General features: G+C 36.7%; 1 protein-coding gene across 4 annotated transcripts in view; it reads right to left on the reverse strand.

Moving 5' to 3' along the window:
- Positions 1–19,275: 19,275 nt before the first annotated feature.
- The window catches only part of LOC107665377 (ephrin type-A receptor 7), an 88,252-nt gene continuing 80,707 nt past the window's right edge, over positions 19,276–26,820 (reverse strand). For all 4 annotated transcript variants that reach the window (XM_016456241.1, XM_016456240.1, XM_016456239.1 and 1 more), the window contains exons 15-17: positions 23,723–23,916; positions 22,458–22,613; positions 19,276–22,182 (exon numbers count right to left, since the gene is read on the reverse strand). In XM_016456241.1, coding sequence (XP_016311727.1) covers positions 22,068–22,182; positions 22,458–22,613; positions 23,723–23,916 — 465 coding nt within the window. In that variant the 3' untranslated portion in view covers positions 19,276–22,067. The remainder of the gene's footprint in view (positions 22,183–22,457; positions 22,614–23,722; positions 23,917–26,820) is intronic.

Below are 26,820 nucleotides of genomic sequence, written 5' to 3' on the forward strand. Positions count from 1 at the left end.
CTAAATTAGTGTGTAAATTGACAGTTTTAATAAAATAGTACAGACTGACATTTGATTACGAAATGGATTGTCGTGGACTTTAGGCTAGATTTATGATAGATTTATGTTCACTGAATTAACTTTTTTATATTAAATACTGATATAAGCGCTTAATTGTGGTTTATTTAAATAATTAATTAATGGGCATATTGGGCGATTACTTCTATTAAATCTTAAATTGATTGTGAGCCCAAGTTTTTATTTGTTTTTAATTAAAAGCTATAGGGGATGTTAATTATATCCCTTAATAGCCAAGCTCACGTTGAATAATTTATCTAAAGTTGTTTGCTCAATTTTGTTAGTTCTTAGATGCAAAAAAAAAAAACTAATTTAAAAACTGTTATCTGGCTTGCTTGGCACTTGAAAAATGCCCAGGTGCTCCATTTTGAGCTTCTGAGCCGAGCAAAATAGTGACTGAATAACGTCCGAGAAATAATCAAATTAAGTCATCTGAAGGATTACACAGGGGCATGTGTTTAAAACGAATCCACCTCCCACTCCCCCTCAAACCTATTTAGAGTGAGGGGTCTCCGCAGGGAAAAACAAGACTGCGTAATTATGTCTCCTGCAGGCAGGGTGAGTGTGCCTTTGACAAAAGGCCGATTCTCTAGGAGAGATGTGAGGAACTTTGGGGATCAGAGAAATCCTGGGCTAATTATCTCAGTTCTGCCTGGGTGGGAGGGCTGCGGAACACCCTCTCTCATTGGTCAGCTCCGTCGGCGTAGCTGGAGATTAGAGCGAGGTGAGAGGGAGGCAGAGTCACCCCTGCGGTGGAGAAGATCATAATTGAGGACATTCCGAAATTTTCAAGGAATCAGCACCGCAGTGCCGGACAACAGTCTGGGTGTGGACAATAACGCTCTCGGTTTGGCTCCACATATGGGTCCGGAATCTTCTGTGGCATTGTTAACCTTGCCTGCGTTTAATTTCCCAGCAGTCCCTTTTAGGTCACAGTGTCTAAGTCTCTAGATGTGAGTCTGAAAAGACTTTTGTGAGGAGAGGTGCATGCTGGGAGCAGGGTCCCTGGGTCTTGTCTATGGTCAGCTATTATCCTCTCTTTTGTTGACAGCTTTAGTAAAGGAGGTGGTTGCCGAGCGGGCGGCTATGGATTTTATATTTTAATATTCTCGGATATGGCTAATTCGAAATGGGCTTGGAATCCGTCAGTGTGCCTGACATCTTTATTCAAAGGCCTCAGCCAGACTTCCATCTCCAGCGGCCAAGAGCTGCAGTCCTGGTGCTGAGCTCGCCGGCCCCGCTGACCCTGACCCACTAAGCTCCGCAGCTGTAATGAGCAGGGAGCTCATGCTAGCAGGTTAATGTGCTTTTATTGTCACGGTGCACCTGTTAGAGCTGTGATGCCTTTCAACCCACACCCACCTCCCTCCATTTCTCTAATAAATGGAGGACAGGATGGAGGGAGAAAAGTCACAGTGAAATCTCCCGAAGGGGATGGAGGCTGTCTTTGGACTGGAGTGTACCTGATGGATAAAACAGTTTGACAAAGATATATAGCTGTGGGAGACCTGTACAAATTATGAAAAATTTAAAGTGAAATCTCTCTCTCTCTTTCTTTCCCATCCATCCAGTGTTGCTGATTTTGGGTTATTGGTGAATATGACACTGCTCAAAGAGAGAATGGACAAATGGCACCTCTATACATCACCAATCCCATTGTAAAACTTGTCTGTTAATGATTTTAGCCCAGTCTCGAGCTTGGAGACCGAACTCCCACTCATATGAGCACACTGAACTTTTACTCTAATGCACTATTGATTTATCATAATGATTTGCATTAGCTGAATCACAAATATATGCTTCTCTGATGCCAGTTAATGGTATGTACAGTAAAGCTGCAATAACTGATCAAATAAACAACTTTTGAAATGTTCTAGAGGCACATTCATTGTTTCAAATGCCTTGACACTGATAGACTGATTTATGTTAGTTAGGATAAGATTTTGATTATTTCTCTGGAAATGCTGTGGTTATTTACTATCATGTCTACATACAGGATTATTTACCATTAACATTATAAATCACCATAACCAGGGATCCACAGAGTATCAAAATTATGGTAGATATTATAATTATTTTGATGTTATAGCTGATAACAATAAATGGCTGCTGATATAAAAAGTCTGTACTATTTTTGTAAAAAAAAAAAAAATAATAATAATATGAATGGAAAAATAAATAAAAAATGACTTCATATTTGATGAATTGCTCATGTCATGATCAATTGAAAATGGACATAAACGTCTATTTTAAATAGTTCTGCCTGCTTGAGAATTAATGCCACAAAGTTAATTGTTAATCACCTAGTACTACAACTCTGATTTTTGTAAATAAGATGCAGAGTAAAATGTTCTTATACATAAAAAATAAGCGTGTTGTTCAGACTGAAAAGCATGGTGCAACACTATTTCAGTGCAGATGGTGGCTAGGTTAACTGACTAAGATGCAGGTATTTGTCTTGCAATAGTTGGCTGTTCAGTGACTTCGTCTCATTATGTTCCATTTAGCTTTACCTCTGGAATGCTTGCAGATGTCCTACTGAGATCTACTGTAGCTCAAGGTATTGTCTGGATCTGAACCTCTGACAAAACCATTTATTTTTTATTTGAAAAAAAATAAACATAAAATGTGTGCATATAAGTAATACAATTAGGGATGCACCGATACCACTTTTTCCAGTACTTGCCCGATACGATACTTTTATTTTTGGTACTTGGTATACTACCGATACCGAGTACCGATACCAATATTTTTATTGCATTTGTAAATTTTTTAAATATTGGGTACAGAAACCAAAAGAGTATGTATAATGTTAGTTGGTTAACTTCATTTATCAAATAGATACAGTCAAACCAAAATTTATTCAGACACCTTCAACATTTCTCACATTATCACAGTTTATTTTGCTATTTAGAAAATGGTAATAAAATATGACAAGAATCAGACTTAAACTGTGTCAGAACAAATTCAGCTTGATATTGTCAGATAACTTTGATAGAAAGGTATGTAATAGATTACAATCAACCAAAAATTAGACAGCTGTTAGTATGACAGTATTTACACGACTATCAATACTTAGTCGGGCAACCATCGGGCCCGATACCGATACCAGTATCGGTATCGATGCATCCCTAAATAAAATGTTTCCTTAACCAGTATTTTTGTTGTTGCTGTAGTCAGATTGGAATGTATTTAATTTGAGGCTCACAGGGTGAGCGGTAATATGTATTCCTGTAATTAAGGCAGCTCCTGCCAAGCAGGACAGTGTTGTGCATTCCTCGTCCAGCTGTCTTACAATGTGTGTCCATAAACCCATGATTCTCTTGCACACTCATCTGCCCTGGAAATGCATGGAATATTTAAGACATTGGTATTCCAAGCCATTCACCCAAAGCTGTGTCTGAGCCCAGGAACATCCTCTAATGCTTCCAAAGCCCCAAATCATATGAGTTTTGTCCACACCAAGAGTAGTCGTATTTTTCTGTAAACTACTCTGATGATCTTGGCTAGTGTTTTGCCATTCAGACACTGAGTTCACACAAGTGTTTACCATGCCTAATTTAAATTCCCAGATATTCTTTCTGGGAAAAGAAATCCTCCCTAAAGCTTCTGAAAGCTGATCATCTTGCAAACATACATCCAAACATTGTGTGCTCAGTTTAATCTCTGCTATCAGTATTGACCTAAAACTTTGACTTTTGCAACTTTTTGAGGTATTAAAATCATTCAGTTATTGCTAGCTGTTGCGATATGCATATCATCATTTGTACATTTGCGACATTTCAGTAATTTCAATATATCATGCAGCCCTACCCAAATTTGACAAAAATGTTTTTCAAAATGTCATTTTGTTAAAATAAGTCATATAGGTTTGAAATGACATGAGGGTGAGTAAGTGATGAACGAATTTTCATTTTTGGATGAACAATCCATTTCAATGAAATTCTTATTGCTATCATTTTATGTCTAATCTCTCAAAGCAGAAAAGTTTTATATCCACTTTGCATTCTGACACCTCGACCTCTCTCTGCAGTACCCGGACTTCAGTCTACTGAGGAATTCCTCTGAACTGAAGTGGCATTGAGAGTGGTAATTGTGGGAAGAGAGGAAAAAAAGGAAAAGAAAAAACAATGTCGGTTTCTCTCATGTATGCCAGGAGTCTCCTGCTCCCTTCCATGCACTCCTGTCCAGAAAAGTAGGATTACGTCTCCACTGAGGCCAGTAAATCTCTAAACCCCAATTACTGTGCTATTTGGTGATTTATGGGTTTATTTTAATGACACATTAAAATGCAATTAGTATTAGTATCCAGAACAAACTGTGTGCATCCAATGAAAGTGGCTGCTTGGCAGCGTGGATGGTGCTGTGTTTTGCCCATTGGCTGCAATCAAACAACACTTAATGGCTGATATTTTAAACCTACTGGGTAGTACTTCCATGGAGTTCCATCATGTGGAGAAAATGGGGGAAATTTTATTTTAATTTTGGTTTATTTTATTTTATTTATTTTTTGCTAACTGTGGAAAAAAATATTGTATTATTATTATTATTATTATTATTATTATTATTATTATTATTACTTAGACAGAGAATAATTAATTTACCCCAGAATTAAAAGTCTATAGTTACACTGGTTAAAAAAGATACAAAAGCATCATAAAAGTCATAAAAGTGGTCCATACTGTAGGATTATTATTATTTTTATTTTATTTTTTCTCAGTTGATTCATCTCAGAATTACTCATTTTCAAAGGCTGATCCAGTTCTTGAGTTCAATTCACTGGCTTGTTCTGGTTGCAGTGGTTAACGGCTGAAAAGAACATATTTAGTGAATAACATCATATGGACTATTTTTATAATACTTTTATGTCCTTTTTGAAGTTTAAAAGCTTGTGTGTTCCATGGAGGAAAACTCTTACAGGGCAGGTTTGGAATGAGATGTGGGTGAGTAAATCAAGACAGGTTTTTCATTTTAGGGTGTACTCTTCCTTTAAAAGGAAAACTGGCCCATTCAAATGAAAACCCATTTCAATCTCCAACTGACACATTACTATTTGGTAACACAGAGGCAGAAGCGTCCTCCGGCACTGACCTCTGAAATGGAGGAATTAGCTGTGGTTATGTGTGAGGAAACATTTTCTGTCAATATCTCCTGTGACCTACAGATGCCAAACCAAAGACTGTCTCCTCGCAGAACGATAGTAATCTTTACATGCGGCAACGTACAGAAATTGCTCAAGAGATCAGCCGATTGCATTGTGAGATGCCCCATAGCATACTGATTGCTATTCCCGAGCTCCTGTCTGAAAGAAATGAGTTCCCTCAGCATAAACACAAGCCTGCAAAATTAAAGCACTGTACGTCATGCAGGATGGCTGCTATAATATCTTTTCAACTCACTCGTCTCATTGATTTCACAATGTGAGAACACGCACATACAGATGTTTACATGCAAGAGGCTGGAGGTAGTCATGAACATCACATTAAAATCATCACCGTGATGCAACAATTGGCAAATAATATGAATAAAATCCAAAACACAATGCACCAATTTCCTGTAATACTTTTCTTGTACATTGCAGGCAGTTCATGTTTTACACCCATCAGCCATCATTCATCACTCATGTTATACACTTAATTCACACTCATATACACTAAAAAGTATATATATATATATATATATATATGTTCAACAAAGATTTTAAAGTTTCCAAAACAGAAAACAATTCTGAAAAATTCATCTTGAATAAATTACATTTTAAAATATGTTACAATGGAAAAGTAACTGTGTAATAATATTTCACAATTTGACTATTTTTACTCTATTTTTGGTTAAGTAAATGCAGGCTTGGTGAGCATAAGAGACAAAAAAATAAAATAAAAATAAAATAACCAACTCCGAACTTTTGTATGCTAGGGTATACATTTTATAAACACTAGCAGGCTTTTCCCAATTTTGATATTGTTTCATAATGTTCATATTTCATCCTGCTGTATACAATGTGGCACAGCAGTCAGTGTGCCAGCCTGTTTTTAAAATGATTTGAAATGTTGCTTAAGCCAGGGTTAAAACCTGTGGTTAAAAAAAATACATTATCACTGGCTTACACATATAGTGTGAAAAGAATGCTAGTTCACACAGCCACAACAGACACCAACACACCCCGGCAGTTGTTGGGTCAATATGTTGAGCCTGCTTGCATTTGTTGGGACAGTGTGAAAATGACAGTTGCGTTCAACTTGCATACCCAATGAGTATGCCAAAAATCACCAGTTATTACAGAAGCAAAACCAACTTATCTGGATTATTTGACATTGCCATATAAGTATTCCAATATGCAGGAGAAACATTTATGAAAAAAGCTGGACTAAATGCAGTCAGGTCAAGGTTTCTTTGGGAGGATAGGTGAGATCTGAACAGATAAATGAAAGAGGACAGTAGAGAGTCAACTACAGGGGGTGAGGGAAGCGTCAGACACTGAGCACAAGGGTTCAGCTCACCCACAGTAACAGTCTGGATGAGCGAAATGACCAGCAGCCAACAGCCCTGTCAGCACAACTGACCAGTCCAGGGATAGAGTCTGAAAAAGGGTTTTAGTTCCATTTATAAAACCCGACACCTGCATGCTTGTCAGGATGGCTTCTTGGACAGCAAATGGTTCCCTCGTAGCAATTCTCTCCCGCTGTCTCTCTCTCATAAAATAATTAACACACGTAGAACATATGGCTGCAAGCACAGGGAAGTAATCATATGCAAATCTCAGTGATGTATTTTAGGGGTTTCATTTTGCCTGGGACACATGCCATGAAGCCTGTCACGACAATGCGACGAGGAAATATCCAACTCTGCGGTATTTGTGTCCATGGAGACTGCAAAAATATCAAATTATGCTTCTGTCTTCCATGTATGGTAAGCCTAGGCCGTATTCTTTATTTAGTGAGAATAGGAAACTACTTCACCAGCCGCTGCACTTATTATATATAGTCTTGTGGAACAAAAAGTGCTTGGTTTATTTCAGAGGATAATGAATGTGACAGTAAGAGCGACGCTCACGACTGTTCAATGATCTCGCTGGCCTCTTTGATAGATGTGTGAGCTCTTGATAAATCTCTGCTTTAAGTGCCATTGATATGTCAAGCTAACATTCCTCCGTTAAGAGCCGTCACTAAACCATTTGTATCATTTTCCAGAACATTCTTCCTTGCCGTAACGCTGATGCACTTACCCTGCCTCGACAGATGTACAACACAGCTGACAGCTGCATTACTCACCAGAACAGAATTAAGAGTCATAAACCAAATCAAGATTTCTCCTGAACAATTACTTCTGAATGGAGGCCAAGAGGTCAATTTACTATGCAGAGTAATAATGCTGTTTGTACATGTAAACAATCTGCAAAGGTACACAGCACAAAGTCCATGCCAAAGGGAGTTAATTTCTCCAACAGAAAACCCTTGCCTGAAATGCTTCGTTTGTAGTCCTGCCTTTATTTACGTGACTTAGCAATGTCACCATGTTACACATTTGCATAATGCCCTTCTATGGCTGCTTTGGTCTGCCCTCAGCGAACAATTGGGTAAGTGATTTCAATATATTTCAAGGACACCATAGTTAAACAAAGGGCGTTACATTTCTAACACATGCTTTAAGCGGCTTGACCAATCAGAGTAGACTGGGCATTTCGGAAAGTAAAGAGACAGGAACTAAAACAGCGTTTCAGGCAGAGGGTGAAAAGAGGTGCTGCGGCAATATATATAAAACAATATTTAACTTTAATTTAAAAACATATATTTTTTAAAAGTTTTTACGTTCATTCTCAGAATTAGTGTATTATTCGAGCTGTAAAAGCTCCTTTTAGGGTTTATGGCGTAATCATGCTGACAAGTTTTAAAGTGTCAAGGGTGGATTCTGATTGGCTGTCAATGTTTTGTTTTTTTTTTACGTTCAGCAGCTGGAAAAAAATATTCTAAAAATGATTTCAATGACTTTAATGTTATCATTACAGTTATCATTGGTGTGAATAGGCCTTAAGAGAGTGGGAATGTGAACTGCATTGCTTGAAAATGTATCTATTTTCTCCCACAGGAACAAGTAGATGGTATATTCTCTGGTTTGCTGTAACTGTGTTGCTCAGGTTTTAATGCTAGACCCAGAACATCATGAGCTCTGGTCAAGGGGGACGTGGTTTCCCATGATCCTTATCACCATGCACAATGTTCCACAGGTAAAGGTGACAGTAAGATAGCCCAGTTTACAATAAACGCACCACATGAGGTGAGGAGGAGACATGTACACCATATATCATCAAGGCAGTTTTTCAAACAAGGACAATACACTGGAGGTCGACTAAGCACTATAGAGAAATACAGGCTTTTTATGTTGTTGTGGAAGTATAGAAACATTTCAAGCCAGAAGCATTATATTTTAGTTGTCTAGTCTGTTAACATGTATCTTCCTTTGGAAAACAAACCCAAGAAATGACATAAGCAACAGAAATAATGCACACTCACAGAGTCATTAGTTTGGATTTCAGTAATAAACCATAAAAATGGTTGTTGCTTATCAATTAGCCAAAGCACTTGCACACTCTATTAATCATGGAAACATTCATCATTGATAACAACGAGGGCTAAATTTGTTATATGATACGCCAGCAGCGAGAGTCATAATAGTTCCTCCTTGATCTTGAAGATAGCTCAATTTAGGAGAATGTTATGGCAAATTCCCTCGTGCTGTGGTGGGATTACACTGCCTCATACCCCTGGGAGTAATCGATACTGAATGTCTGTTGTTGCCTCTCAGAACTCCGCTTCCCTTCTTAAAGTTCAGCTGTGTTCCCATTTAAACACATCAGTAACACACTGGGACCCAATCAATGGCGTCAGTATCACCACACCCTACAGAGGAATCAGGGTATCGACCCACTCCGCTCACTGGTGCTATACAGCTCCAGTCGCCTGTTCTTTTCTTTTTCTTTGATTTTTGTTTTGTTTCCTGTTATTAAAAATAAAAAATAAAATCTTTTTTAAAGATAATTTAATATTTTTATACTGAATTATTAATAATGTTTTTGAGGGGTCGCACCACATGACATTTTACAGCCTGAACTAATGTTGCCTTGGTCAAATGATCTAATATTTTAAGAGACTTGTAAAATACTTATAACAATTCATCGTCATCATTATCATTCTGAATCATAATCATAATAAATATATTTTCCTATAAGAAATAATAATTAAAGATCATAATATCATAATGAAGGGAAAAGCCTCATTAAAATTGGAAAGAAAATCTTAAATTTGGAATAATCCTTTAAATAATAACAGTAATAATAATAGTAAAAATCTTCCTTTTCCTTCTTAAAAAAATGTATTATAAAAGATTAGGCCAAACTACTTTTTTTCAGAATATTTTTGAAAGAAATATTTTTTGGGGGAGTTGCACCACATGACATTTTACAACCTGAACTAATGTTGCCTTGGTCAAATGATCTAATAACAATTCATCATCATCATTATCATCCTCAGTCATCATCATCAATCATCATAATAATAAATATATTTTCCTATAAGAAATAATAGTTCAAGATTACTCCAGATTACTCCAGACTTAATATTTTCTTTTCTATAATTTCATTCTTTTAATGAGCCCTTTTTCTTCATTATGATATGATCTAAAAAACTAAATTAATTTTATATTGAAATTATTTTATTGCATGGATGAATTGCATATTACATTTGTTTTTGAATAAAAAATGAGTTTCTTTCCAAGCACCTTCGTATCATACAGCCTTAATGACCTGCTCTTCCTCATGTGAGTGGATGACTGTAATGTTCAGCTGTGATTATTTGCTGCAGTTGAGTTGTTATCAGCTGTTTTTATCCGAACCTGCCATCCTACCAGAGCATCAGCCAAACATCTGTTCGCACCTCTGCCTCTACTGCCGCCGTGCAGATAAATCATTACACATTCAGCAGTTCTAACTTATGTCTGTTTTCCTCCATGTTACTCATTCAGGCTGATTGTTTGTCTTGTGGTTTTTCAAGCAATGTGTAATTACTGAGATGAGTAAAACAAGGCAAATTGCATAGGGATAGGAATAGCAATACAAAATTGTCAAACAGTTCAGCGTCGGTGTACCAGATGTCTTTCTCAGCGCTATTCAGAGGAATGAAACTCATCAGTTTGGGCTTTCATGCATATAACTAAACTTCACATGGCAGTATAGTGAAATTCAAGAAGAATGTTTGCCAAGTGTAAGGCAATATAGGATCAAAGAATTGATTGCAAAAATGTGCTTTGCGCATAATTAGCATCGTAACACGTCATTGGTCAAGCTGTTGGGGTCAAATACTGAATATATCAACCATTAAAAGCCTAAATGCATCAGAATGTATAAAACCTTGACTGTTGGAAGTGTGAATTTTTATTTATTGATTGATTTATTTGTCTTTCTGTCTGTCTACCTTAGTCAAAGTATGAATAGTGCACTTCTGTGATCAGACTGTCAGATCTTCTTTATTCATCTTGTATCCCAGACCATCAAAGCCTTTGGGATTCTCTGTTCTGCCTATTATTATGAGTAATATCCCACATCTTTTGCCAGATGAACTGATAATGGTGTCACAATGCTGTCACACATCTCTCCCCGAGTTTTATCCACAATGGGCTATTCTCCCATCTGTTGAGTATTTCATGCTTTGCATGACTGTGCGGTGAAGTCTGAGGCTGAGCCTCCATCTCTGACCCTCTGCATCCAGAAGAGCCCACGCAAATCCAGCACTCGACCTGCTAGACTCCCTTTTCGCTTCAAACTGCAAACTGCAATGTTGTGTAAAAATAAACAAATAATACAAACAAACAAACAAAAACCTTAATTTCAATTTGAAATTGTTGTACATTCATTTTTATTTTCAAATATTAATCTAAATTACATCTGTAATTTTTCTATACTCTCTCCCTGAATAGTAGCAGATTAAGCGTCACTTTATGTTGTGTGTTGTGTTATGCTATGTGTCTCAGACTTGATATTCACATATTTATTTGCTTTAATTTGACTGCTTCAGTTTATCCAAAAAAAAAAAAAAAGTTTAAACACTGTAAATTCAATTGAAACTAAAATGAGTTTTGTGCTTTAATGTCTTGTGGTCAAATTGACTGTACTAATTTACGAATATTTAAATATTATGTCATACCCATCACTGTGGCCTTTGTACCCTCATGTCATTACATTATTTCAAAATAAATGTATAGGAAACTTATATTCTTTTTCTTCTTCTTCTTCTTCTTCTTCTTCTTCTTCTTCTTCTTCTTCTTCTTCTTCTTCTAATAATAATAATAATAACATTTATTTGACTAAATATTACATTTATTATTATTATTATTATAAAATGAAATAGTCAATACTATCTATTTATTTATTTGTAAAGCCTTTTTATATTTATATTTATATTAAATTACATTGGGCACCAGTCTCCTGATATGACAGTAGAAGTTGTAACAAACAAACAAACAAATAAAATAATAATAATATATTTCTTACAACTTCTACTGTATATATATATACTGACAGAAAAAAATCTGTCACTTGGACGGTACCCAAAATATAAACCTTTGTACCTTATTTTCCTTATTTATAAGAGTGTATACAGTGAGAGTAAGATGTGTGTGTGTGTGTGTGTGTGTGTGTGTGTGTGTGTGTGTGTGTGTGTGTGTGTGTGTGCGTTTTTGTGATTTATGAGGACACAAATTTGTATAATGACATGGGTATGACATAGGTATTACAACGAGAAGGTGATTTATGAGGACATTTTGAGTGTCCCCATATTTCAAAAGGCTTATACAGTAAATCATTCAGAATGAGATTTTTTGAAAATCTAAAAATGCAGAAAGTTTCCTGTAAGGGGTAGGTTTAGGTAGGGTTGGTGTAGGGCAATAGAAAATACGGTTTGTACCGTATAAAAACCATTACGCCTATGGAATGTCCCCACAATTCACAAAAACAAACCTGTGTGTGTGTGTGTTTTACAACTTCTACTGTCATCTCAGGAGGTTGGTGGTCATGTGATTTTCACCCCTGTAGCTCATTTTTAATTGGTTAACCTGACTCTACAGTCTCGCTTATACTCTAGTTTTCAGTCACACAATGACAATCTTGCACAATATAAAGGCGAGGACGAAAATAATGCAATATTTTCAAATTAAAACCAGTCTAAAATTCATAAGGGTCTGTTTTGTTTCTCAGTTCTGGAAATACATTGCTAATCCATTTATCTCGCTGACCTTTGAAATCTCTTCAGGCCTCAGATGCCATAAACGCCGTGGTCGCGGCCGTCATTTTGAGCTCGATCCACACCTGCAGTCATTTCGTCATTATAAATGAAGTCTCTGTCCTTCCAAATATGAGCTGTCCGTGCCACAGGCCCGGCTAATGGCTGCACCTCTATTACTCATCCTGCTCCCGCATGCCTTTGAGGAAACCATCATATCTGCCAGATCCATCAGAGGAGGCATCAGCCAGCCTGTGAAATTGATCATCTGCTCAGGAGATGGGAGAGGATGGCTGAGAGGGGACATATTTTACTGGCTCCTTTAAATACTTAATGCCATAAGTTGCCATGAGCCCGGCCGTGAAAAAAAAAAAAAAAAGGGAATGTTCAGATCCATGGCAGTCAAAGCGCTCAGACTGAAATTGCTTTTAGGTGTAGCAGGGATATGATAAGAGCATCTAAAAGGCTTTTAATAAACAATACAATATCCCAGAGTCCAGTCACGCTATCACTCTCCATTCACCACTAAACCTGATATAAAAAAGAGCAAAAGCCATAATATTGACTTTGAATTCCACAATATATTTGCATTGGAAATGGAGATGCTGGTGATCTTGAGCCGAGTGCCATCGGTCAGCGTGTGACCGAGGGGGAAAGATGTCTTCTTTTCAGCATGTTGATATGAATGGCTGATTATTAATGTTATTATAACAGGCACGCTGGATCCCCTGGCAAAGCGCTCAGCTATCATTATTGCATCACAGTGCAGGGGATGGTAATTACTACCCAGAAACTTTTCTGCACCTTTCCAATTATACGGTACATCACGTTCCCATGGGTATTGTATAACCAGCAAGGAATGAGTATATTAAAAAAGGGAAAAAAAATTAAAATAATAAAGGAAGAACGGACAAAACACACACACACATGCACAATAGATGCACACATATATCAGACTGTATTAGTGTAGCTGCATGTGCTGTCAGTACCATTACTGTAAAAGAATATTCTGGCCTCAGTACAAGCTAAGCTCAGTTGAAGGCATTATAATTTTGATTACCGCAAATAAATACAATAAATCAACTCATCCTTTTCTTTCGTTTTTGTTTTCTTTAAAAGAAACAAAAAGCAAAAACCAGATTAAGGTGAGGTCAATTTTTGAAGGATTTAAAAACAGAAATGTAAGCATATAATTAAAAAAACACATTCATCTTTATGTTAAAACTTGTGTATTATTTGAGCTGTAAAGCTGATTAAATAATCATTTTAGAGACATTTTAGATTTTATGGCATTGTAATGTGAAAAAAAGGTGTAGAATTAGATATAACTTCACACAAGGAAAGTTAGTTTTTTTTTCAGACTAAAATCATGTTAACATATTTTTTCTCTTTCTTTCTTTCTTTCTTTCTTTCTTTCTTTCTTTCTTGTTGTTGCTATGCTAGTGTTATTTTAATATCATTGACAAGTGGATAATAATATACCCAAATTACTAAAACTAAAATTTAAATAAAACAGAATATAATATAAGATATAAATTCATATAAAAATAAATAATTGACAACTTTTATGTTTTTATTAATTAATTAATGTATATATTATATTATATTATATTCTGTTTTATTTAGATTTTAGTTTTAGTAATTTGGGTATATTATTATTATTATTATCAATATTATTTTAAATTATATTATTATTCAGTAGTAGTAGTATTTCAGTAAAACATGTTTTTTTTTTATGTTAACGTTAACCTCAAGCTGTACTATTGAAACGGTGAGTATTTTATCATTAAAAGATTGGCCCAATTTACTTCCATTGTAAGAGCCTCACTCTAACCCAGGAATTATTATTATTTTTTTGAGACAATGAGGGACAAGTGGAAATTATTTTTTGTGCTATTCAACATCATGCACAAAGGATTGACCTTAACTTGTACTGAACCCGGAATATTCCTTTAATGAAACAGAATGACTGCTAATCAACTGCCTTTAGTACAGCTTATTCTAACTTTCAATGTCTTAGTGTTGTGTTGTAGAGCGAGTTGGATTCAATCTCTTGGGAAGCTTTGAGCAGGTTTCACGCTGAGCTGTTTTCATTAGTGAAAGCTGACATCTGAATGCGTTCAAGTCATGTAGAGCTTGTACACCTGACAGAATGAACACTATATGACAGCTCCCTCATTCATTAATGTCAAACACACACATAACTCCACGTTTGCACTCCAGCACAGTAAGCAGTGTCTAATGTTTCCCACCTTTTATATATGCCAGGACACTCAGATATCGCATACTGTAGATAGACAGAAACTCACAGGCCACGTTCTTAATTGACAATCTGTGGAAGATCTGTGTGAGGTGTTTGATGTGTGTGAGGGAATATGGCACGGATCAGTGTGCAATCCCTGCTAAAGTGCATCAATTAGTGAAGATTGGGAATGACACCTGGCAAATTTGTCCATCATCATGATGGCAGGAGCAAAAGAGTACAAGGACTACCACAGAAGTCTTAATCTGAACTTTAAAAGGTATTATTTTCACATTTTCTGTTAATTTATGTATTTATAAGTCAAAATGTTTTTAATTATAAATTAAATTAAATGATATCATTTTATGGTAAACCATTATAATTAGATTTTGTCATTTTAAATAACATTATTTTTTTGAAAGAAGTCTCGTGCTCACTGAGGCTGCATTTATTTGGTCAAAAATACAGTAAAACCACAACTGTATTTTGAAATATTACAATAAAAAAAAAAACAGTTCTCTATTTTAATGTATTTTAAAATTGAATTTATTTCTGTGATGGCAAAGCAGCTATTATTCCAGTCTTCAGTGTCACATGATCCTTCAGAATTCATTCTAATATGCTGATTTGGTGCTCAAGAAACAATCATTATTATTATCAATGTTGAAAGCAGTTGTGCTGCTAAATATTTTTTGTGATACACAGTTTTTTCAGGATTCTTTGATGAATCGAAAGTTCAAAAGAGCAACGTTTACTTGATAGAGAACTCTTTTGTAACATTACCATATTTTTTTCTGTCACTTTTGATCAGTTTAATCCTGCTAATGCTGTTGTTTGAAACTCTGGATGACTTTACAAAGCTGCACTAACTTCTAGTCAAACAGTGCAAACACAGTCTATTAGTGTAAAGGACAAAGAAACTTGAGACAGAGTGTAGTGCACTTTGGAGTACTTGAAATTGGACAGAACAAACACAGTTCTCTATTTTAATGTATTTTAAAATTGAATTTATTTCTGTGATGGCAAAGCAGCTATTATTCCAGTCTTCAGTGTCACATGATCCTTCAGAATTCATTCTAATATGCTGATTTGGTGCTCAAGAAACAATCATTATTATTATCAATGTTGAAAGCAGTTGTGCTGCTAAATATTTTTTGTGATACACAGTTTTTTCAGGATTCTTTGATGAATCGAAAGTTCAAAAGAGCAACGTTTACTTGATAGAGAACTCTTTTGTAACATTACCATATTTTTTTCTGTCACTTTTGATCAGTTTAATCCTGCTAATGCTGTTGTTTGAAACTCTGGATGACTTTACAAAGCTGCACTAACTTCTAGTCAAACAGTGCAAACACAGTCTATTAGTGTAAAGGACAAAGAAACTTGAGACAGAGTGTAGTGCACTTTGGAGTACTTGAAATTGGACAGAACAAACAAGTCTGGCTTAAAACAACAGCTGGACAACATCTTGATTTGGCTCTCAGTCAACGTGCTATCAAAAATATTCTAAAGAGTTTCAGCAAATCTTGTTTTTCATTACATACAAATTTATAAGGTTTACCTGTTACTTGATACTGACCCCCACAGAGTTCCTCGAATAGCCTAATGAACAGATCAGTGTGTACATTAGCAGGGTTTAAATTGGGCCGGGGCCGTCCGGGGCTGAACCCCGGCACATAGACTGTATATTACGCATCTATTGCTGAGGCGAGGTTCACGCAGCCTCTCCAGGAGAAAACAAAACGCGTAACACTAAGAAACTCAGCATCCTGAGGTAAAAATTCAAAACGGAAAGTTTTTATATTTAAAATACAGTTAGTTAGGCAACATCACACAACGTTTTCACCATTACGACTGTTTAATAGTTCTATAAACAGTTCAATAAGCAAATACAATAATATTAGATCACTTACGTTTTATGCGGAAACACAGCGCATCTCACAGCAACCAGCCGATTCATTGCTGATTGATTCCGTGTTTTGAACGAATCGGTTGAATCAAAGTTTCATTAGCCCACGCATAAACATCTGATGAATCTGCCGTTTGAATGAATCGTTTGAATGAACGACTCAATGACTCACTCATTAAACATTACTGGCACTGGCGTTTTAATTTCGTTGAAAAGTATCATTTCCACCATAATTTCTTGTTTGTATGTTCAAAAATATTTAAAAGAATCTCATAATATTATTTAATGCAGTTGTATTTTTCAGTGTAAATTATTTAATTTGATAACGTATAGATAATCACATTCTTATAATTGAATTTCTAGCTCAAATGTAAGAATTTGAAATGAAAGTATTAATGAGATTAGTGGGAAAATGCCCTCTATAAAGGTAAAAAAAAATGTCCTTGGATAAAATATTGAATATATAAATATTGAATAAAATTAGAATATTGCTTCAGAATACATCATATTTGCAACACACACACACACACACACACACACACACACACATATATATATACCGTAGAGCCCCCCCCCCACGCAGCAAATCCAACGGGTCGTAATCCTTCATTAAGTGGGGGAAATGATGGAGAGAGATTCCTTTTCTCCGTATTTACCAAGCTGTTTTATCTTGAGGAATTATTTCATTATCAAGGGTTTTATTAAATGCAAATTGCAGGATTATTGTGCAACTATTTTTCCTCCCTTGATCTTCTGCAATGCAAGCATTCTTCTTACTTGCGAAAATCTTGTCGTTTACAGGATCTTGATCCCTTTCATTTTGTTCTTTGGAAGTATAATCTCAAATGAACAAACACTAAACTGTAAATGTCATGGAATCAGTTGCATTGTTGTGTTTCCATCAAAATAGCACAACACCTTGGTAATTGTTGATGGAAGCAAGATTAGCAGGGATTAGGGATGTTCTGTCATCAGAGAAACGGTCCCGCTCGTCCAGAGCCTATCAACTTCTGCCAGTCTTTTGTGTACAGCTTTTGAGACACAATGAGGTTAAGATTCCCCTCGAGTTAATAAAATAAATATCAGAGTATCTGCAGAGATATAATCTTCATAAATCCATTAGGGCCTCTTTGTTTAACTCCCAAAGGGGCCGTGGCTTAATTTTCCCATTTCGGAGGCTTTGGGTAATGTCTTTTTAATGACACTATCCAGGATCCTGTCATGAGCAGGGTCATCAAACTCCCTCTCTTCCTCTCGCGCTCTGTCTTGTCAAAACATAATGTTAATATTAAAGTCAAAGTGCTTTAGCAGGGGTCCAAACAATTCTCAAGGGTCACATTAGCTCTTTCTCCCTGTTTGTTTGCTGAATCACACAAAAAGCTGGTTGGAAAATACACGAGTTACAATGCAACATTTAAATCATAGAAAATTTGTGATTTCAGAATAGAAGAATCTCACTTTCATGTTTAAATTTGAACTGAATTGGCTACGCTGGTCTGGAAGCTCATTTGAAATGAAATAAGAGGGATTTACTGAATTGCAAATCCAGCCTGGCTATGAAATATGATCTTAAATATATTAGATATAGACTTGAAATTTTAATTCTATTACTTCGCATTCAAATTCAAAATGCTATTAGGTATCCGGCTCGTTACCTTAAAGGCAGAGTGAGTGATTTTTCAAAAACACTTTAGAAAACTGATTCGGGACGACTCGCAAAATGTTCTTTTTGCTCAGCAGCGGTTTTCGTCTTGGAACTCTGCCATGCAGACCATTTTTGCCCAGTCTCTTTCTTATGGTGGAGTCATGAACACTGACCTTAACTGAGGCAAGTGAGGCCTGCAGTTCTTTGGATGTTGTTGTGGGGTCTTTTGTGACCTCTTGGATGAGTCGTCGCTGTGCTCTTGGGGTAATTTTGGTCGGCCGGCCGGCCACTCATGGGAAGGTTCTCCACTGTTCCATGTTTTGAGGATCTTTTGGTCTACTTCACTTTGTCAGGCAGGTCCTATTTAAGAGATTTCTTGATTGCGAACAGGTGTTGCAGTAATCAGGCCTGGGTGTGGCTAGAGAAATTGAACTCAGGTGTGATAAACCACAGTTTTAACAGGGGGGCAAACACTTCTTCACACAGGGCCATGTAGTTTTGGATTTTGTTTTCCCTTAATAATAAAAACCTTCATTTAAAAACTGCATGTTGTGTTTACTTGTGTTTTCTCTGACTAATATTTAAATTTATTTGATGATCTGAAACATTAAAGTGTGACAAACATGCAAAAAAATAAGAAATCAGGAAGGGGGCCAACACTTTTTCACACCACTGTATATCAAGAAAGTTCACTCATATGGCAGAATAAGTCCCGCCTTCTAAATAAAAGAGACAATCACCAATTGGTAAAGTCATTGCATCCATTTGAAGCTCTAATTCGCATAGAATCAGCCAGTGTCTTGAGATGAGTGCTTAGGACCACACATGTGTATTGGCTACACCAACCAGAGAAATGCTTAAATAGCGTTCGAAAAAGGCAGAAACAACATTTATGATAATTTCATGACAGATGTTGTCATTTAAAGTATGTTAATTACATGTGTTAATAATAATGTGTAAAATTGAATTGAATTTGAATTCAGTTCTGAATGGAACTGAAACCCTGTAAATCAGAGCCCAGGCTCATCATGGAGAAACAGAAATCGAAGGCACAGACACCGCTATAAAGATTGCATTATATTTCCAAAAATATATGTACAGTCTATTACAAAGGTTACAAAGCAAAAGAGAAAAAAAAAAAGAAGTCTATGTAACAAGAAATCGTCAAGTTAAATGACCATACAGTTTCTCAACTCAGGAAAATACTTTTTTTTTTTGACCAATGAATACTCTCCATACTCTTGCCACAGAAAAATAAATAATAAATCGACAATTAATTTGTACTGTACATTTTTCCAACCTAAAAGAGAAAAGAAAAAATACTCTTCTAAAATGGAAACCTATTAGCTCTCTTTGGTCCTAAATGAGAAATTATGTACAACTGAAAGAGTGAGGGTGACGAGAATCAGCTGCATGTGAGATAGAAAAATATATTGCATTTTCAATGAGCTCACTACAGAGTACTTAAGTGAAAAATAAAGAAAAGAAACGACAATTATAAATAAAATATACAAGTTTTACAGCTAAAACATATACAAATTGTCCTCTGGTTTGTGATTACTCTTGACACAATCAACAGTGCTGAACTCTTTGGAATATTCCACTTCACTTTTTGTCTTAGGTGGGCTCTTTAGCGTCTTTTGAGAAGTATTTAATACCCTGCTGCACCGTGAACTCAATCAATCCACAGCACAAACTGTCTTGACCGAAAACTCCACTATATCAAACCAGAAAAGTTAGAAACAGCACAAAGCAGAAAAGGAGAAAAATTGACAGATTTGTCATTGACCCGTACGGTGGCCTCAATGTGGGATTGATTGAATCCAGGCATTAATCTCAAATTGGCTCAAATTGCTGTCTCTACAGGGGCCCCGGATCCGAACGGAGAAGGTAAGGGCCTGTGAGGGGCCCCCGGGAGGCCGGAGTGTGAGATCAGAGCGTGCCGGGAGGCTGATCTGAGTGTTGAAGCTCGAGAGGTTTGTGCTGACCGAGAGCCATTCCGCTCGCATTCAATTCAAAGAGGCCTGGCGTGGGCTCAATGCTGAGGTTAGCGAGATGGAAGGATAGTTGAGCAGAGATGGGCCTCTAACCAGGGTACGATATGATCCGCATGAGACGCACACACAAACCAGCTGGGTTCACAATGGAGACGGCATGGTAAACGATGGCTTTTTTGAAGCGCCAAACGTTTGGCTAAATCCTCCAGTGATGCTGCGCTCCAACGGCTCCGCCTTCGCTTTCTTTCTAATCAAGAAAAATGCCACATGTTGGCACAGCTGTTGCAGTTAAAATGGCATTGGCTCCCCAAAATAATGAAAAACATGTTGTGTGTGTTTAAAATGTGTCACATTAAGGTCTTCTAGTAAATAAAACAAAACTACATCAGTTCAAAGTTGACTAAAACGGTAGTTTCGTGGCAGCCCAGCAAAGCAAGTCTAAAAAGGTCTACAGTACTCCTTAAAGTACTTAACACTAAAATGCATAACATTTAGTTGTCAACGAAACATTCAGTTGAGAGTGGAAGGCTGTTATGGCACTAAAACTTTAGCGTAAACCTCACCTTTGAGCTCAGCACAACAAAAGGGTGAAAGAAACACACCGAAACATCGCAGTCTGGGTGAAGAGATCCTCGTATATAAATTCACCAACTCTCTTTGATCAAATTTCACAGCACTGCTGCTGATTTCCAAGCAGTAGGTGAGTAAAAGTCTATACAGCACCTCGAATTATTGCTCATATTAGTCAGCCTCTCCCTAACTCAGTCGTGATCTCACAAAGAATCTAAGTACCTAAAAATAAGAGCAATAGCTGACTTGTTTTAAGGCAGTATTACTCCTTTACACCACAACATTGTATGATTTTAAGGTCAGTCACCCGCTAGGAAACCAACTGATGCTGAACAAAAATGAAACGGTTGATTAAACAATTAAATCAAAATAGCCTAACTTTTCTTTTTTCCATTCTTTATGGAAACATGTATTTATGGTAAATAATATCAATATTAAAAAGTACACATTCAACAACAGCACTGATAAATCCATTCATGTGGTAAATATAAACTTAAAAAGAATATTGCCACCATAATAGTTGTTCTTACATTAAAAAAAAACTCCACCTGAAGTGGTTAGCAATTCTCTTTGTACTAATTCACATCTGAATTGTCATGTAGGATCATAAAATATACCTAACCGTCTGCTCGGGCTATTCTTAAACACAACCAGCCACTCTCAGGAGCTTCACGTGACCAAGCAGTGGGATATTTCTGCTCGATATAAAAGACCAGGTCAGCCCGACTCTCTGCCAATGCTTCAGTCTGGAGAGAGCTTCATGTAGATAGTGCTAGCTGGAGAAGACAAACCTCCTCTGTCGACTTTCAGCCTCTGGTTCTGTCTCTTTCTCTCCAGATGAGACGTTTTACCCTGTTGTCAGTTCCGTAACACAATCCAAGAAAACAAGCTAACATAAATCAATTGAGTAGAAGAGTAACGTCCCACACTTCCTTAATGTGGATATTACAAACCAAAGCAAATGAACTCATTTGCTTATTTTTGTATTCACCCTTGATTTAAAAAAAAGAAATCAGTGAAATCTATAGCTACTATGAGCAAGACAGTCCGTACAAAGCATAAAAATCCTCTCGAATGCTCCATCTCAATGACGTGATGAGTTCTTTAGAGCATCCAGAGGTCACTGTCTGTTTAGGATTCTCTCTCTTGCCTGTTTGCATTTTCCATGTCTCTCCATCTCTTGGTTTCCAGCACCTTCGCCAAAATCCTTCGCCAATAACAAAGGAATGATTCTGTTCTGTCAGTTCTGGAAGGTTAAAAACGGAACGTTTTTTCTTTGTTGTTGAGTGTTTTTTTTTTTTTTTGCTGTGTCACACATTTTGTGGTGCTGTCCTGGAGAGTTCTGGTTCATCTGACCGGGGAGCGCTGTGGACGCCCATCACACTTGAATGCCCGTCCCGTGAAGATGCAGCATCTGGGCTCTCATAGTCTGTATACTGCTCATGATCTTCTTCTGATGGCCCACCAAGGAGATTCCCAAACTCATTACATCCCTAAAGCAGAAACACAACGTTCATAAATCACATCAATGGAGCGTGAAACGCCTAAGAGGTATTTCATTACCTAGGCAAAAGGAAACTGAGAAAAGGCCATATTAACCACAACACGATGAGTCTGAGTATGAGTCAAAGAGATCTGATTAAAATGCAGCGCAATGTCTGGATCGTATTGTGAATGAGAGCTGAGGGCTGAAATTACTCCTAGAAAGATCATGCATTTCTATAGAGCGTGGCAGTGTGCAGGGAAGATCATAGCAAAGCGCTCTTACTCGATAGTCATTCTAGCGACAGATTCCAGCGAGCTGTAGCCGGCAGCTGTGAAGTTGTCCACGTATCTCTCCATCTTGATGGCTTCCAACCACTCACTGACCAATCGGAAAGAGGTGAAATCTGGAGTGTTCTGGTCAAGCAGTGGACTTATGGGTCTAAGGAAAAGGAAGAGACAAATATGAGTGTATAAAACCATTATTAAACCATTATTATGTTAATAAAACCATTATTTCTAGGTACTGGTATATGATACTGTCCTCAGTTGACCTTTTATGCCAAAAGTATCTATCTATTTGTGTGTGTATATATATATGTATATATATATAGAGAGAGAGAGATTGGATATTTTACTATACATTCTCTTTCCCCTTATTTTGTACATTTAGATTACTAACATCCGTAACATGAAAATAATTATTTTGGTAATAGAGAGGTCAAATGCCAGTCTTAGTGATATATTCATGTCTCCTAAAATTTATATTTAGCAGACGTAAACACAAACACAGTCTATCTATCAGATAGATAGATAGAAACACATGTTTAATTGAGAAATATTTGAAGGCTGCATGACATTGTTATAGTTTAATTTGTTAAATGAATAAACATTTTAAATAAGAGGTTTTCAATAGCATAATATTCTTGTAGCAGTATTGAAACTGAGAATAATGAGATCCCACTGATATTGGTGTTGTGCCAACCCTAACTAACATGGATTACAGACAAAGACACATGGTTTATTGTATTTACATCGTAGTGATTTAGCGAACTGTTGCTTTGCATTACTTGTGAAAGATGGTTAGGTGGACCAAGGGCTTTCCAAAGTTTTAAAAGTCATATCTTCAATGTGAGACACAGATCCAGTTATGATTGTAAACACACTTCCTCTGTCTAATACCACACTGGGGACTGGAGTTCCCACAACGCTTTAAAGTCTCAAACACTCATTATGACAATTGATTTAAAGTCCTTGTTATCGAACATGAAGGCATGGAGGCTGTTTCACTTTATTGATTCCCCGGGATTGATTTTTCATCAGTAAACCCTAGCAGATAAATCAAATGCCGGAGCGATGGAATTGTTCGCAAATTTACTCGTGAACCTATAAAAGGGCACAAAGACATTGCAGGGAGGTGCAGGAGTATAAAACATAACAAGCAACTTCCATGCGTCGTAAAAGCAAAGCTGGTCTGTGAACAGCATCATTTTCCTTGAGCAGAGATGGATAACGGCGGGCAGTAAAAAAATATTGAATGGGCGTCCTCACCGCGTACACGTTCCCATTGGTGTTTTTAAGGTGTTAGGATTGCGGATCATTTTGTCCAGGATGCCGACGATCTGGTCAAATTTGGGTCGGTCTGCTCGGTCTTTCTGCCAGCAGTCCAACATGAGCTGATGGAGGCCAGGAGGGCAGTCCATGGGGGCGGGAAGACGATATCCCTCCTCTATAGCCTTTATGACCTGCAAGATCAGAGTGAGAGATGGAATATTAGAAAAGGAGTGAAAGGAAACCAACAGGTTAAGAGACAGAGATACAAAAAGACAAGGAAAAACTGAGTAGCCTAGCCATTAGCATCCAGAACGAAATGTACACAAAGCCCTGCCTGCACCTCCAGCTCTCCATTTGCTCATCCTTTAATCAGGACTTTGTAAACAGCAGCTTTGCTGGATAAATCTGATGTGGTTTACTTCCAGCATTACAAACTAACCAGATGTGATTATTCTTGCACTGGTTATTGGAAGGAGCCCGAGTGCAATAAAAAAGGGCACTGCCAAAACTGGATGTGAATGAAGCAAGCGCACTAAAAGCCGTCTGTTCAACAGCTGCTTGTGACTGTCATACTATCATGAGTCTATGTAATTAACTAGCTAACAGGGTTACGGTTTAAACCAAAGATGAATGCATTGTCACTTGGGTGTCTGTGCAGTTGACTGGCTCCACATGTCGGGGTTTATGAATGTAAAGGGACCATAAAACAATAAAACCACCTGTTCTCTTACTCACTCAGCATGCTGGGCCTTAGAGTTATGTGTACACTAAATATACAGTACCGTTCAAAAGTTTGGTGTCAGTAGGATTTTTGATTTTTTTCAAAGAAATCAATTATTTTTTTCAGTAAGGATGCATTAAATTGATCAGAAGTGACAGTAAAGACATGCTCTAAAAGATTTCTATTTCAAATAAATGCTGTTCTTTTGAACTTTATACTCAATGAATCCTGGAAAAAAAAAATCTAAATATTAAGCAGCACAATTGTTTTCAACATTGATAATATTAGAATGATTTCTGAAGGATTATGTGACACCAAAGACTGGAGTAATGGCTGCTGAAAATTCAGCTTTGCCATCACAAGAATAAATTACATTTTAAAATGGAAAACAATTTAAATTGTAATATTCCACAATATTGCCGGTTTTACTGTATTTTAATCAAAAAACGCAGCTATAATGAGCAAAAGAGTCTTTCAGAAATGTGGATGCACAACTAGCAGCTAAACTGATACAATTATTTGTATCTTTTCTCTGTAACTAAACAGAGAAAAGGCTTGTCCAGATCTATGATTTTCCCCCTTGTCTACTCCCAAGGAATAGTAGAAGCAGACTGTTTATTTTCCCCAAATCCTCATCTGCTATTCTTGTCATGTCTCTCCAAACAAGGCTTGAGCTATGGAAAGAAAAGTGTCAAAACAGAAAAGAGTTGAAGAAATGTAAATATTTCCTTCTTTTTTAGCAGCCCTCAAGGAGTTTTTCGCCTCCCCTCAAAAGGGTATAAAAACATCTGACGTCGAGGCCTGACAAGTATCAAGACTCCACCGAGGCAAATGTTCGAACGCAAAAAATAATAACATTAAAGACTGATACAAGCTAGTCACTACCATGGAGAGCTAACGTTCACTAGTGAGCAGAGAATTATAAGTCATCATTAGTCTCACTGATAAAGGTTCTCTGAGGATGTTCAAGCTTGTGTAATTTTGACAAAGACTCTGCCTAACAGTGCAGCGTACACAAGACAAGTGCCTACATACAGTGGCAGATTAACAACACTTCCCCTCATACATCTCGTTAGCCGTGACCATATCAGAAATTCAATCCGCTTCAACTTGAAAACCCTGCACGCATGTGATCAGAATGATGAACGGCACTTTGCTGTCCCGATTTCTTTGAGACAAAAGCTCAGCCCGTCAGAAAATCTCGGCTCGGCAGATCGTTCAGAAGGTTTTGCATGGCTAAGCAGATATCTTTGAATTGATTGAACTCTGCTAATGATGAATTTGGCTCGCATTATCATTTCTCATTATAAAGGTTGAAAGTGTAGCAGAATACAAAAAGGAATTCTACAAGCAAAACACTCATTCGTTTCCGCAGATCCATTAAACCTTTTTATCCTCAAAATGTATCATTAAAACAAGGTCACTCCTGACACCTGTGTTGATATCCAGCTAGAAAATTCAAAGTGTCAGACATGCTTAACTGTCCTAATACTTGAATACCTACATATTCTGTTCACAGAGTCAACATAGGCCTGTTGGTGCAAGCTGTGGTTTTACAAGACTATAAAGTAAGCTGAACGAATAAGAGACTTGTCTTTTCTTCTAAAAGTGCCTTGATGAAGTTGAAAGGATGTGGAGAGAATTTTAGTTTCCGACTTTTTAATTTAACCCGCATGAGAAACGTTTGAAACTGATCAAATATGTATAATGGCTGCATTAAAAAAATATGAATTAATGTAGAAGGAATTTAAAACAAGATGATCACAGAACCAACATATGCCTTGATGCATTAGAGCAGTGATGACTTGTGAACTGATATTGTGATGATGATGGTTGGTTTACTGATGATTTAGTGAACTGATATAGGCATGATTTAAAAATAAATCTATTAAATAATAAATAAATAATTAATACACTGAATTAGTACATTTTTATTGTATATATATATATATATATATATAAATAATGTTATATATGTTATTTTAATATCTTTATTCTTTCATATGCATTTTTCATTGTATAATTTTTATATTTTTAAAATATGTATTATATATAATTTGATATGGATTTTTATTATATTATATTATATTCAGAAACCATTTGATTTGAAAGTACAAAACATTCATCTGTACAAAAACAGTAACTTACATCTTGATTGGACATGTCCCAATAAGGTCGTTCTCCGTAGGACATGACCTCCCACATGACAATCCCGTAGCTCCATACATCACTAGCTGATGTGAATTTACGGTACTGGATGGCTTCCATTGCTGTCCACCGAACTGGGATCTTTCCACCCTGTTTAGTGAGTAAAATTCACAATCAGTACACTCTGCATCAATCAGAGAAGAGTTAAAATGCACTATATTGATGT

Source organism: Sinocyclocheilus anshuiensis, unplaced genomic scaffold (genome assembly GCF_001515605.1).
Source record: "Sinocyclocheilus anshuiensis isolate Anshui unplaced genomic scaffold, SAMN03320099.WGS_v1.1 scaffold199, whole genome shotgun sequence".
In the NCBI taxonomy this organism is placed as follows: Eukaryota; Metazoa; Chordata; class Actinopteri; order Cypriniformes; family Cyprinidae; genus Sinocyclocheilus; species Sinocyclocheilus anshuiensis.